Below are 12,500 nucleotides of genomic sequence, written 5' to 3'. Positions count from 1 at the left end.
ATACTCACCTCTGGCCCGAAGGTCGTTGCAGACACGGCGGTCTCTCGCTGCGCGGCCGTTGAACTGCGCTATAAGCGGGCGCATCATGTGAGCGTTATGTAACCGGAGAGGGCCGTGGTGTTTGACAGCGCGGTGTCAGTGCGTCAGTAATCCGGGGCTGCCTTGCTTTACTGCAGTGTGACCGCAGCCCTGGTAGCGGGGTTGAGCGTCCAGTTGTGAGTGAGACGAGCTAACAGAGCAGAGCACTCTCGCAGAGTGTGGGAATTAGGTAATTACATACTGATACGCGTTTAAAAAGATCCATCGACATTGTAAATCGCACAAGCAGAAGTGCACAGAAACAGCCCTTCTCTCAAGCCCAGACACGTCCGTCAAAGAGCAGGGGACGCCAAATAATTTCCCTGCCGGTTCCGGTTTGACTTGTCCGACGTCTCGCAATATTTGCGCACTTTGGAGCCCTTGATGTTGCCGCTGTTTCACGGCAGGAAAGCACGGAGCACCTGAAGGATGATTCTGTGTGCTGGGGCTGGTCGAGCAGTAATTAGTGGGTCCAAAAATACTTTAAGCGCCGTGGATTCTTCCAGCTCAAAAAGGCCAGCGGGGAGACGACAGAATAATAAACACGCTGCCTCTGTCAGCTGGCTGGTTTAGGTTTAGTTTGTCCGAGTGGAACCATAAGAACCCGCAGACGAGGCCGATGATTATTCCAGTTAACACCGGCAGGTCAGGAATGGGAACTGACCCTTTCGCAACTTTTTAACGACTATGTTATTCTTACCGATTCCACAAGAGGGCAGCATTTCGCATGGTGTTTTCTAACATCCTGAGCGGAATTATTATTATTATTATTTTTTTTTTTTTTGCAGGTGCTATTTTGTGCTATTCTCAGTGACGGTCAATTTTGAGTGCGGCACTGTTCTCATTTTATTGATATTCAGTTGACCACCCGTGCCTGTATTAAATTGATTTGGTAATATTAGTAGGGGTTGTATTGCCATTGCGTCCGCCATCCTGCGCTGGTATTGCTGAGTAACGGCTCATTTCGATTTGGTTCCCTTCTCTTCCCTTCTCAGGCAGAAACACGAGTTAGCCACTGACTGTGAAATTAGATCAGCACATTACATAAGACCGGCTACTGGGGGGAGGGTTCGAGGTGGAGAGACTGCATCTCACCATGTCCCAATGTCAGAAATAATTTCGCCCCCCCACACAGTCAGATCGCTAAATCACATCGCCAAGATTGGCGATTCCCTCCTCAGCCTATTTCTCCGTGAGAGTTATCCCGGCGGTAGGGAAAGTTTTCCTCAACTCTGGGCCATGTATGCCGCATGTCCACAAGGTGGCGCCAGAGTATTGCGCGCAATTTGATTTGAACGTTAGGCTGCTGGTACATGGATCATGAAAAAATATTGACAGCCTGTTTTTGTAAATGCATCAAACAAGCTTGCACACACACATACACACTACCCATTACATTACATCTATTATGTGAAGTATGTGTGTGGCGTGTACATGCACATGTGAGTGTGAAAGTGTGTGTGTGTGTGTGTCTGTGCACATGTGACTGTGTGTATTTGTGTGTGTGTAAAGTTTCTTATGTCCAGTCTCTGTACACTGGTGCAGGTCGGGGCCCCTCAGGACAGAGGGCCCCAGCAGAGCTGTGCTCCAGCGTCACGTGGGCCCCGGGGCCCACTCTGACAGGGCTCAGAGCGTCAGACACTGACGCTGCGCAGATGGCTTTACATTCAGGAGCGCTGATACGCCAGACGCTTAATTTAGCCCGTCAGAAAGTCTGCGTCCGTGGAAACGTGCTCCAGACACGGCTTAACCGAGCTTCCTCACAGACCACGCGGAAGAATTAACGAGAGACACGCTGCAATGTTTCTCATTTCATTCATATATTCATTGTTACTTTGTGGTTAAGAGACTCAAGTGACAAAGTGCTTTATTGCGTGTTCTGTGAGGCGATAAAAATGTTTTCGTCAATACGAAACAATGCAACGCTTTCCTGTAGCTACAGCGCATGTTAGCACTTTCCTGTAGGCACAGCACACAGGCAGGTGGGGGGGGGGGTCTGGTGGGAGTGATGTCATTGTGAGGGGTGTGTACCCTGAGCTAAAAACGGCCACCATGTTTATAGGTGTGTGGGTGTTTGTGTGTGCATGTGTGAGTGTGTGTATACGTCTGTGTGTGTGTGTGTGTGTGTGTGTGTGTGTGTGTGTGTTATTTCCATTGCATCCACAGCAGTGGTGAGGGAAAAACAGGAAGGGCCAGTGGCTGTAATGAGCTCACTGCTCATTATCTCAATGTGAGTTATATTACCCAGAGTTCCCCACTCCAGCCCAGCAGCCACTTCCTGTGAGCCGGGGGGGGGGGGGTGAGGAATGAGAGGGGGAGGATCCTGAGTTATACAATGCTGCAGCTTTCTCTCTCTCTCTCTCACACACACACACACACAGTTCGTGGGTCACATCCTGTGGAGGTCTGTGTCCTTTCTGACACTAGCTGAGCCCTGCCGTGGTCTGATTTCCATCAGGAGGTCAGCGCTGATGACCTTCGAGGGGTCATTAGCATTAGCGTTAGCGATCTCTCACACACTCCTGCGAACCAGCAGCTCCTGCTTAAACGCAGCAGCACTGAGCTCAGGTTGCACAGCAGAGGAACAGATACAGCGGGCTCCTTAATTCTCAGCACCCTTGATAAATATGCAGAAAATACCTTTTGACTAGAAAATAAGTTATTTACATGAGCTTTATTTTCCAAGTATGGAGTGTGCTTTTTATTTTATTTTATGATTCTGTGGAATCTTTACATTCCCCCCCCCCCCCCCTGCTCCACCCTATCCGGAGACTGCAAGGCACAGTGTGTAGGGGGGGGGATTGCGTAACCGCGGAGACTGCAGCCAAGGCGATCGATCGATCGGCCCCAGAGCTTCGCCAAGCGCTATGACTCAGGGAAACGAACTGCTCCGTGCTGCAGCATCCGTCAAAGCACAGGCTCCGCCCACCTCAGCGCACACAGTCCACCCAGGGAAAGCCTCTCATTGGCCAGTCCCGGGCATTCACAAACCCTGCAGTTTAAAATTGCATTTCCTGAATGAATCGCATTCATTTTACACTCTCAATTTCATGCATGTCAGGATGTATGAATGACATGTCAAATGTGTTTTATTTTAACCCTTTAAATGCTGGTAACGTCTGAACGCACTCCTGCAGATCCCTGAGAATTTTGAATGGACCATGTGTAAAACAAATATAAATGCATTTGAATATTAGTATAAATAGATATTTTATTTGACACCAAAGTATGTCAAGTCATTCATTATATTTGACCTCAATGTTGTCTAGTGTGAAGGTGAAAAGGGACGATGGCGCCCCCAAGTGGTGACAGATATCATAGTCCTGGAGGCCTGGAGTTAAACCTGCAGACACTGCAGCCCTCCAGGACTGGAGTTAAACCTGCAGACACTGTGCACTGTGACCCTCCAGGACTGGAGTGAAACCTGCAGACACTGCGGCCCTCCAGGACTGGCGTTAAACCTGCAGACACTGTGGCCCTCCAGGACTGGAGTGAAACCTGCAGACACTGCGGCCCTCCAGGACTGGAGTTAAACCTGCAGACACTGTGCCCCCTCCAGGACTGGCGTTAAACCTGCAGACACTGTGGCCCTCCAGGACTGGAGTTAAACCTGCAGACACTGCCTCCAGGCCTGGAGTTACTGGATGCTGTAGCTGTTGGTGAAGTGATTCCGGTGGATTTGTGCTTTCGAGCGTGACGTTTTTCGGTCTTCCCCATAAATGTTTCAGGCAGCGAGGCGGCCATGTTTTATTTACCGCCCTCTCTCTCTCTCTCTCCACTGACCGCTGTCTGTGAGGGATTCCTTTCACCTGAGGTCACCTGAGGCACAGACACAGCGCCCCCTGTCTGCCAGGCCTGGTGTGGCCATTCTCGGCATGCAAGGCACGGAAAACCGACCTGGGTCAAATGCACAATGGCTTTGGATTCAAACACTTTTCTGTGCTCGAGCAATCTTGCCTGCCGCAATTGAGCCAACCAAGAAAACCGTAAGCTCAGTCAGGCTCAGTCGAGCTTAGGAATGTATTTGAATCCAAAACCGTGACGTATTTCAGCCAGATCTGGTGGAAGTCCCTGTCGCACAGAGCGAGATGCTCTCACTTTACCATGTGGGAACAGCACTTCCTGTCACAATAACCACACTTCCTGTCGCAGTGATGGGCCCTGCCAGCACACTCCAGTGTGCTCAACCCTGACATGGGCCTCTTCTACAAACTTTCTCCTCTCCTTTACTTTCTTTCAGGGAGGGGGGGGGGGTGACAGTGGGAGGGCAGTGTGCTTTTTTTAAATCTCCTATTTTTAGTGTTCATGCGTCAGTAGTGCAATTTTGGCTAGAAACACAAACAAATGAGCCCATTTCCAGGCCCAGATGAGGGGTGGGGTGGCTGGGCGTGGAGGTCGAGGGCAGTGGTTTGAAGGGGGGGCTTGTGGCGGTGTGCAGGCTCATGGGATTGGCCCCAGAGCGAGGGGTGATGTGGTCTGTCTGGAGCTGAGGATGGATGGATGTATGGAGAGAGAGAGAGAGAGAGAGAGAGGGAGAGAGAGAGAGAAACCCCACCCATCCTGCCCCTGGGACTGATGAGAACACAGAGCTGCTGTTCCCTCCCTCCGGTGGCTCTGTAACGTTGGCGCCGGTTTTTTCTCCGCGGGTAAGGCTGCTGGGCCACTGCCCTGCTCTCCTCTGGGCTGGTCCTGGAACCTTCCACCCCTACAACCACACCCCGCTCCACACTCTCAGAAATAACCAGACAGTGACGAGGTACATCTCTCTTAAATAAGCCTATAGCATCTTCAAGAATCAAATTTCCCAAATGTACCCTGAAAGTACAGTGAATGCCACCATAAGACTAATCATTACATTACATGTTATTCAGCTGACACTTTTTTTTTTTTTTTATCCAAAAGACATCCCCCCCCCCCCCCCCGGCTACAGGCCGCCCTGCACCTGCCTCGATCCCGCCCAGGGTGTGTCGAAGTGTCCCCTGAGCAAGACACCTAACCCCCAAATGCTCCTGACGAGCTGGTTGGTGCCTTGCATGCAGCATTTGGTTGTGTGTGGTGTTGAGTGGTGTGAATGGGTGATGAGAAGCCCATCAATTGTACAGCGCTTTGGATAAAAAGGTGGTATATAAATGCCAGGCATTTACCATTTCCATATCTCTCGTAATCATGGTCAGTCTGTGCTCATTGTGAACTAGACATGACGTTCTATGGCGACAGAATAACTGAAATCTCATGGGAATTTTACCTTATCTCACCATTTCTGTGCTTCCAAGGACCTTTGATAAAAGCGTCAGCCAAATACATGGGAATGTACATGTCATTGAAAGGCTTAAGTGCGGCAAATGGTTTAATTCAGTAATGTGTGTTAATTGACCCCACCCCTTTTCTTTTTTTCATTTTTTTTTTTTTTTTTCAAATGTTCCTAGACACGACATTGTACGGGATATATTGATACACTTTTAGCATACGTCGTCGAGCGTTTTGGAGGGATCTGGGGCCGGGGAGTCTATATGATGGGAGTCTGATTTTGACTTTGATTTTGATTGTTTATCATGCTTTTAGGAGGGAGATCTTTTGTTCCGTGAATTTTACCCTCACAAACTTCAGAGGGTGGTTTGGTTGTTTCTTGGTTGAGCCGGCTGCTGCATAAAAACTCTCTGCAGTTGTTTATGGTCACAATCATCCCTGGTCTGTGCTTAAAGGCCCATATTGTACGCCTTTAGGTCCTGATATCAATTTTTTTATTTTAGGTCTTCAAATCCGGCCGTAAGGTTTAGCAACGGAGCCTGGCCGTAGTAACCAGCGAGCTTACCAGATAGGATGTAGGCTACTTTGGCACAACTCTGTTTAAGAAGTTAATCCCATTCAGTGAAAATAAACGTTATTGTGGTGTAAGGGGGTAACCTAGAAGAAGGTACGGAGCAGAGTGTAAAGGGTTAAAGGGTATACTCGGCCACTATTCTTAGACTCAAATCAGTCCCACTGTTGAGATTTGACGTGCGCGATCCTCTGTGGTCTTATCTGTCTGTGTAACATGGAAAACACAGGCGACATCCAGAAACAGTCAATGAAACTTGTTAAACTGGTATTTGACGTGTTTAAGAAACAAAAAAAGGAAACGGGGTCCTTTTTTTTTGCATGCGTAGAGAGAGCCGTCGAGCCTACATGAGCGCGTCCGAATTGTATTTGTAAACGTATTGCTTGATGCAAACATTACAGGGCCATGAACGATGTTGATCAGTTCTTTTGTTTAAATTGAAAGACGGTGATTTGGCAGAAGAGCGCTGATGTTGATGTCGTTCATTGATTAGGTGGGACTGTAAGGGCAGTTTGTACAATAGGAAAGTGATGGATTTTCGTTATGTCCAGCAATTCTTTATTACGCTTAGGCTATGCCATTTTCTCCTTAAGTTCCGGCCAGGGCAGAGTTAGCCTAGTGTCGTAGACGCATAGCCTACGCCAATGTATAGCTATACATATATAAATAACGCATTTCATCCAAACAGTCCATCAGGACAATAGCTAAGTGGAATGTCTCAGAGGGAAAACATGGGATTCATTGCAAACTGAACCCAATGAGCCTGTTTTTTAATTGTTTTGTTTTTTTACTTAATAGCCCGAGCTGACTGTACTTCGTAAAGTGAATAATACAGGCTGTCCGAACAATAATATCTGTTAACCTTTCTCTCGTAGTTCTTGGTGTCGTCTTACATACACCTGCTAATGTTTTTTTTAAACTTCCTTGTATAGCCCAGGCTAATGATAATTATTGTAAGAACCGTTATCCAAACCTATTGCCACCCCCCCCCCCCCGTTCCGGCCTCCGCCCCGACTTGCGGAAGCTTTTTTTCCCACGAGGTGGTCTAGGATCGGAGCAAAGCACGGGAAACTCGTCATAGGAAGCCTCTCCGTTTCATTGTTCTCTGTTTTTATTTTTGTATAAAATAAGCTGCCGTATTCTCCGCGCAGCGAGAGCACACCCTGTTCAACTCTGGAGTACTTTATCCGATTCCTTTCTGCCGGAATGAGGTTAAAGCGGAACGGTTCCTATACTTTGAATAGGTAAGTGCTTCGAAAATAATCTCATTCGATTAGGCTACGTTTAATAGTATGCAGCCATATGATTTGTCTTGGTTATACTGCGGTAAAGATCACATTTATTCGCAGGTTTCCGGTTCTGAGTGTCTTGCATCAATTTTAGTCGCTGGTGGTGTACGTGGATTTAAAAAAAGATGCGATGCTCAGATGCTGTTAGCCAAGTTAGCGATACAGACAGCGACGCAGTCTCGGGGATTGAATGGGCTATGGAACCCGGTAACTGGTGTATGCTTAGCATCATTTTATTTTACAAGTACGCGATTTTGGTTTCAAAACAATTTTGCTGGAATTGTTACTTGTGTAGGTTAAATTGTAAGCTACGAAGTGAGGGATTGTTGGAAGAAAAAACAGTTTAAGGCAGATTCAAACTGTTGTATCGATGTCTGACAGATTCTGGATTGTATGTGTCTTTCGCCAGTAATAAGTTTCGAATTGTTCAGGCTACCGGTGCGAACAATTAGCTTAGAACGGAATGGACCAGCAAACTTTTGGAATAACTTCATATATATATGAAATATCAATTTCTCATCTTGTTGAAATACGCATGTCACTATGGTCCAGTGTATTCGCGCAATAGTGTAATTTCGTACTTTTGTGTAGGCTACAATAAATCCACATAGTTACCGGGGCAATTTTAGCCTAAAAAACTTGATCTTTATTCCTCTATGCACTTGTAGTTTCGATGTGGCTGCGGGGTGTGTTGTTCAAAACCTGTATATCTGGTAGCGGGTGCACGGTCCTGTTTCCCCCTCCCAGTGGGGGGGGGGGGGACCTGTGGGAAGAAGAAACGTCAGATCCGCTCTCTCTCTCCGGAGGATCATCACTTGGCAACTTATAAGTCCGTTGATATGTGCGCAGTTCTGGGTCTTCTCATTCGTTGCGAGGGCAACTGAGGCTGTATGCAAATTAATAAATTGGCGTCGTCAAGAGCTGCACTCCGGGCAACTGTTCAGCCTCCCCCTTCCTTAACGGGGTCTATTTTTCAAGATTCAGTCCGAGTCAGACTTCAGGGTCTTTATCTGACGCGTTTGTGCTATAGGGTTATTAAATCACGCCAAAGCCATTTAGAGTTGCCTTCTTAAAACTGATTGTGACAACAACGTGTTTTAGCATTTTGTAGCGGGCTACTGTAAGTGGGGTTTTTGTTGGAAGTGCAGCTGCGGTAAACGGCTTTTTCCTTCCCTTCCTGCTCTCCGAACGGCTCAATTGTTCCCCTGGGGCGCTTATCGGCAGCTGTCTTTTATTTGATTCTATTCATTCATCCTGGCACCGAATCTGCAAGCGCAAACCACGAACTCTTAGCATGTCCCTGTTGCCATTAACTTACCCGCTCAATTAAAAAGAGAGAGAACGTCGGATCGGTGTTCGTCCCCTCTCCTCCTGCAGGTAAAGACCAATTATGCGCGAAGTCGTTGGGCTAGTGGTCACACGGAGGACTGTACGTCACGGAGATGAATGACGCTAAAGGAGCATTGTTTTAGGTGAGACGAGAGCGCAGGAAAGAAGAGATATTGCAGTAAAAAATATCCGCAGTGAGATAATGTATATGCTAGTTGCATAACAACCCCCCCCCCCCCCATTTGCCCCTTGCAGAGAAGGACATCGGCGACAAAGCAGGGGTGTCGATTTACCGCCATCTTTTAAGAGCAGGGGGGAATTAAGACTAACGCTTCAATGGTAATAAGCCGAATCACTGTAAGACCTCCTGAGCCTCATAGTGATATGACAACACAATTATTGACATGATTCTCATCATCTCACCCCCCCGTCTCTCCATTAGTGGTGAGTGACCCGAGCCCCCAAATCAATCGGTTCCTTTCCGGACATCGTGGGCTTTGTGACTGTACGTTTGTACCATCCCCACTGTACTATAAGTCACCCCCCCCCCCCCCTTTACAATGTGTGAGTGTGTGCCGTTAATTATTTATCCCCTCTACACCATAAGTGATGGAGCAGCTCTTTGCTTCAGAAATCTGTGCCCCATCTATTGCCGCTCCTCTCCCAGAATCTGGGGAGGCTTGTTAATGAGAATCCCAAACTTTATCTCACTGTGCTCACAGACTTAAACTTTGCACTCGAACTTAACACACATTCTGGTAGGGGGAGGGGGGGGGGGGGGGGGGGGGGGGACCAGGTTTCAAGTGCAACTGATCTGCCGTTTCATCATAATCATTAATCACAGTGTAAATGACAAACTCCACCTTTGTAGTCACTGCAGAAGTTGGGCTTAAACTGTAATTCCACCTCATTAGCATACGGAGCTGCGTTTGAGTGCTGTGCAGAAACTGGTTTATTTGGAGTTCTGACTGAGGTTCTGTACACCATGGGGAATACCAGAACTGTGACTTGTGGTCACCAGCTATGGTCCTGATGGTCTGCTCGTATCGGTGTGGCCAGGCGATTAAGCGCTGGTGAATTTCTTCATCCTGACTCATTGGTTCCAAAGGAAAGGGTCTGGAATTGTGCAATGAGTTTGAGGCTAACAGGCCAGGTTAAAGTGGGGATTACTCAGTAACCTGTTTCGCCTGTTGGGCTGTGCTGATCTGAGGCGTCGGACGGTGAGAGACGCATTGTGGTTCTGATTGTTTTGAGGTCGAAGGTGGCGTCTCTCACACAGGACCCCCCCCCCCCCCCCCCCCCCATCAGCAGTCCGACCTGCAGTCCGTGCTTCTTCTGCGCATGTGCGTAACCTCATCCCGCCTTAGAGAGAGAGGGAGACAACACGCGGAGAGAGGGAGAGAGACAACATGCGGAGAGAGGGAATGAGACAGAGGGAGAGAGAGAGACAACACGTGGAGAGAGAGAGACAACACGTGGAGAGAGGGAGAGAGACAACACACGGGAGAGAAACAACACACGGAGAGAGGGAGAGAGACAGGGAAAGAGAGAGACAACACGTGGGGAGAGGGAGAGAGACAACACGCGGAGAAACAACACACGGAGAGAGACAGAGAAAGAGAGAGGACAACACGCAGAGAGAGGGAGTGAGACAGAGGGAGAGAGAGAGACAACACGCGGAGAGAGGGAGAGAGATAGAGGGAGACAACACACGGAGAGAGGGAGAGAAGCACACACACCTCTTCGTTTGAGGCCCCAGCACCTGAACGGCGTTAAGCACCCAGACTCCGAACACCACTCGTCCAGCGGCAGCCAAGGGCAGAGACACGCACACCACCGTCTCCGGCTCCTCCATGGGGGTCCTGGTCTGCTTTGACTGCTTCTTCTACAGGTACGACTCTTCGGTGAAGTTTAGCCACGGTCGTTTCGGATGCTAACTTAAGGCGCTAGTTTTGAGCGCGGTGCGTTTAAAATGGTGCACATTTTCTCTCCCGTCCTGGCCGAGGTTTTGGTGGGTTATGCCAGCTTTTTGTCTTTTTGTCACAAAGTGTGTGTTTGAGACTTTTGAGTCTCCATTCAAGCCACTGTTGGGCATTGTGGCCTTGTGTTTTTTGTTTTTTTGCGAGTTTTGCTATCAGCAAAACCTCTGCTCTGCCATTGTGCGTTTGGACACGTGTGTCCTTTTCGGGGTTTTTCATATTTTTTCGGAGGTCTGCAGACTTTGTGCCTCAAATAATCAGGGAGCCGTTGGCGCTCTGTAGCCTGGTTAAGCACACACAGAGTTCAGAGTGCAGACTTGCTGAACTGCACCACCTCGGGTTGGATAGAGGGGAGGGGCTATGGATGGTGTGGTTTCGGGGCTGATACATGACGTGAAACGATGCATCTGCCTCGGCCTGTGCTGCTGCCTAATGTTTTAGCGGCTAGTGCCGGTAGTTGGGTATTATGTTCTTTCGCGGTTAGCGCTGGTGGATGGGCATTGCATGCTTAGCGGTAGCGCTGGTAGATTGGCATTGCATGCTTAGCAGATAGTGCTGCTAGATGGTATTATGTGTTTTAGCGGTTAGCGTTGGTGGATTGGCATTGCATGCTTTAGCGGTTAGCGCTGGTAGATGGGCATTGCATGCTTTAGCGGTTAGCGCTGGTAGATGGGCATTGCATGGTTTAGCCGTTAGCGCTGGTAAGATGGCATTGCATGCTTTAGCCGTTAGCGCTGGTAGATGGGCATTGCATGCTTTAGCCATTAGCGCTCGTAGATGTGCTGGCAAGGGGAAAAAATATAATTGACAGCGGCTTCCTGGAAGCCTTGCGTGTTGTCCGTGTTTTAGTTTCTCTGTGTTTTGGGCTCTGCAGCCCAGCTGACCTCCTGACCAGACTGTAAACAAACGGCACTGTTTATGCATGTTTTTTATTGGGAGGGGGGTTATGTTTACTCTTCGTTCTGTTCATCGTGACCCTCTAAGGTCTGTTCCGGCCTGGCTGAGTCCCCTGTGAGCTTGTTGGCTGTGTGGCCCTGGAGTGCTGAAGGTTGTGAGGACTCTGAGGTGCTGAGGAACGCAGGGCTCCGTGTTTAGACCTGCAGAGTCAGCACTATACCTGCCACTGTGTACACTCCCCGTACCCTCCCTTTTACTGTGTGTGTGTGTGTGTTGTGTGTGTGTGTGTGTTGTGTGTGTGTGTGTGTGTGTGTGCAAATATGTGTGTGCGTGTGTGTGTGGCTATCTGTTGATATTGATTGGGTGTTCATACATCCAATCAGGTCGCAAGGCCCTGCAGCATCCATGAGGACCACACGTCACATGATCACATGAAGGCTGTATAGCCTTGCTGCTGATTGGCTGTCTTGCAAACACCCACTGATGTTTTTTTAAATTAAAAAGTTTTTTTTCCTGGAAGCATTTAACATTGGCCTCTTGCATCAGGAAAGTGTGTGTTTGTGTGCGGTGTGCGTGCGTGCGTGGTGCGCTGTGTGCGCTGTGCGTGTCGTCAGGTGTGAGGAGAGAGAAAAAGACTGAAAGAGAGGCAGTACGCCGCATGGTGGCAATTATCTAATTGCACTAAAAAAAAGGAATTATAGTGTGTGTGTCTGTAGTTGTGTGTCTGTGTCTGTGTGAGTACTGCCAGTGCCCCACGGTGGAGAACAGCGATCGCCACGGCGACGGCAGCCTAGCAGCCACACCTGGTCACTCGCTCCCAACGTTAGCCTGCGAGCGTTCCACAGGAAAGAAGAAATTAGTGTGGAAACTGAGAGCTCCCACGTTCATGCATTCTTCCTCCCTCCCTCCCTCCCTCCCTCTCTCTCTCTCCCTCCCTCCTTTCCCTCCCTCCCTTTCTCCCTCCTCTCTCTCTCTCCCTCTCTCACCTCTTCCCTCCTCCCTTTCTCCTCCCTCCTCTCTCTCCCCTCCCTTTCTCCCTCCCTCTCTCTCCCTCTCTCTCTCCCTCCTTCCCTCCCTTTCTCCCTCCTCTCCCTCTCTCTCTCTCTCTCC

The 12,500-nt window shown here is 48.9% G+C and overlaps 1 protein-coding gene across 3 annotated transcripts in view; it reads left to right on the top strand.

Annotated features, from left to right (window-relative positions):
• LOC133111359 (MOB kinase activator 2-like) overlaps positions 1-12,500 on the top strand; it is a 60,615-nt gene that overhangs the window by 16,526 nt on the left and 31,589 nt on the right. Inside the window, exon 1 of one of the 3 annotated variants that reach the window (XM_061221632.1) lies at positions 6,968-7,140. The exons of 1 other annotated variant lie outside the window; for it this stretch is intronic. In XM_061221632.1, the coding sequence (XP_061077616.1) occupies positions 7,103-7,140 (38 nt within the window). In that variant the 5' untranslated portion in view covers positions 6,968-7,102. Of the gene's footprint in view, positions 1-6,967; positions 7,141-10,349; positions 10,406-12,500 lie in introns of those variants that run through there. One more of the 3 variants, XM_061221633.1, reaches the window with a different exon arrangement.

This window comes from Conger conger, chromosome 15 (assembly GCF_963514075.1).
Source record: "Conger conger chromosome 15, fConCon1.1, whole genome shotgun sequence".
Classification (NCBI taxonomy): Eukaryota; Metazoa; Chordata; class Actinopteri; order Anguilliformes; family Congridae; genus Conger; species Conger conger.
The sequence above is the reverse complement of the archived record's forward strand: the minus strand, read 5'-3'. Positions and strand labels throughout refer to the sequence as shown.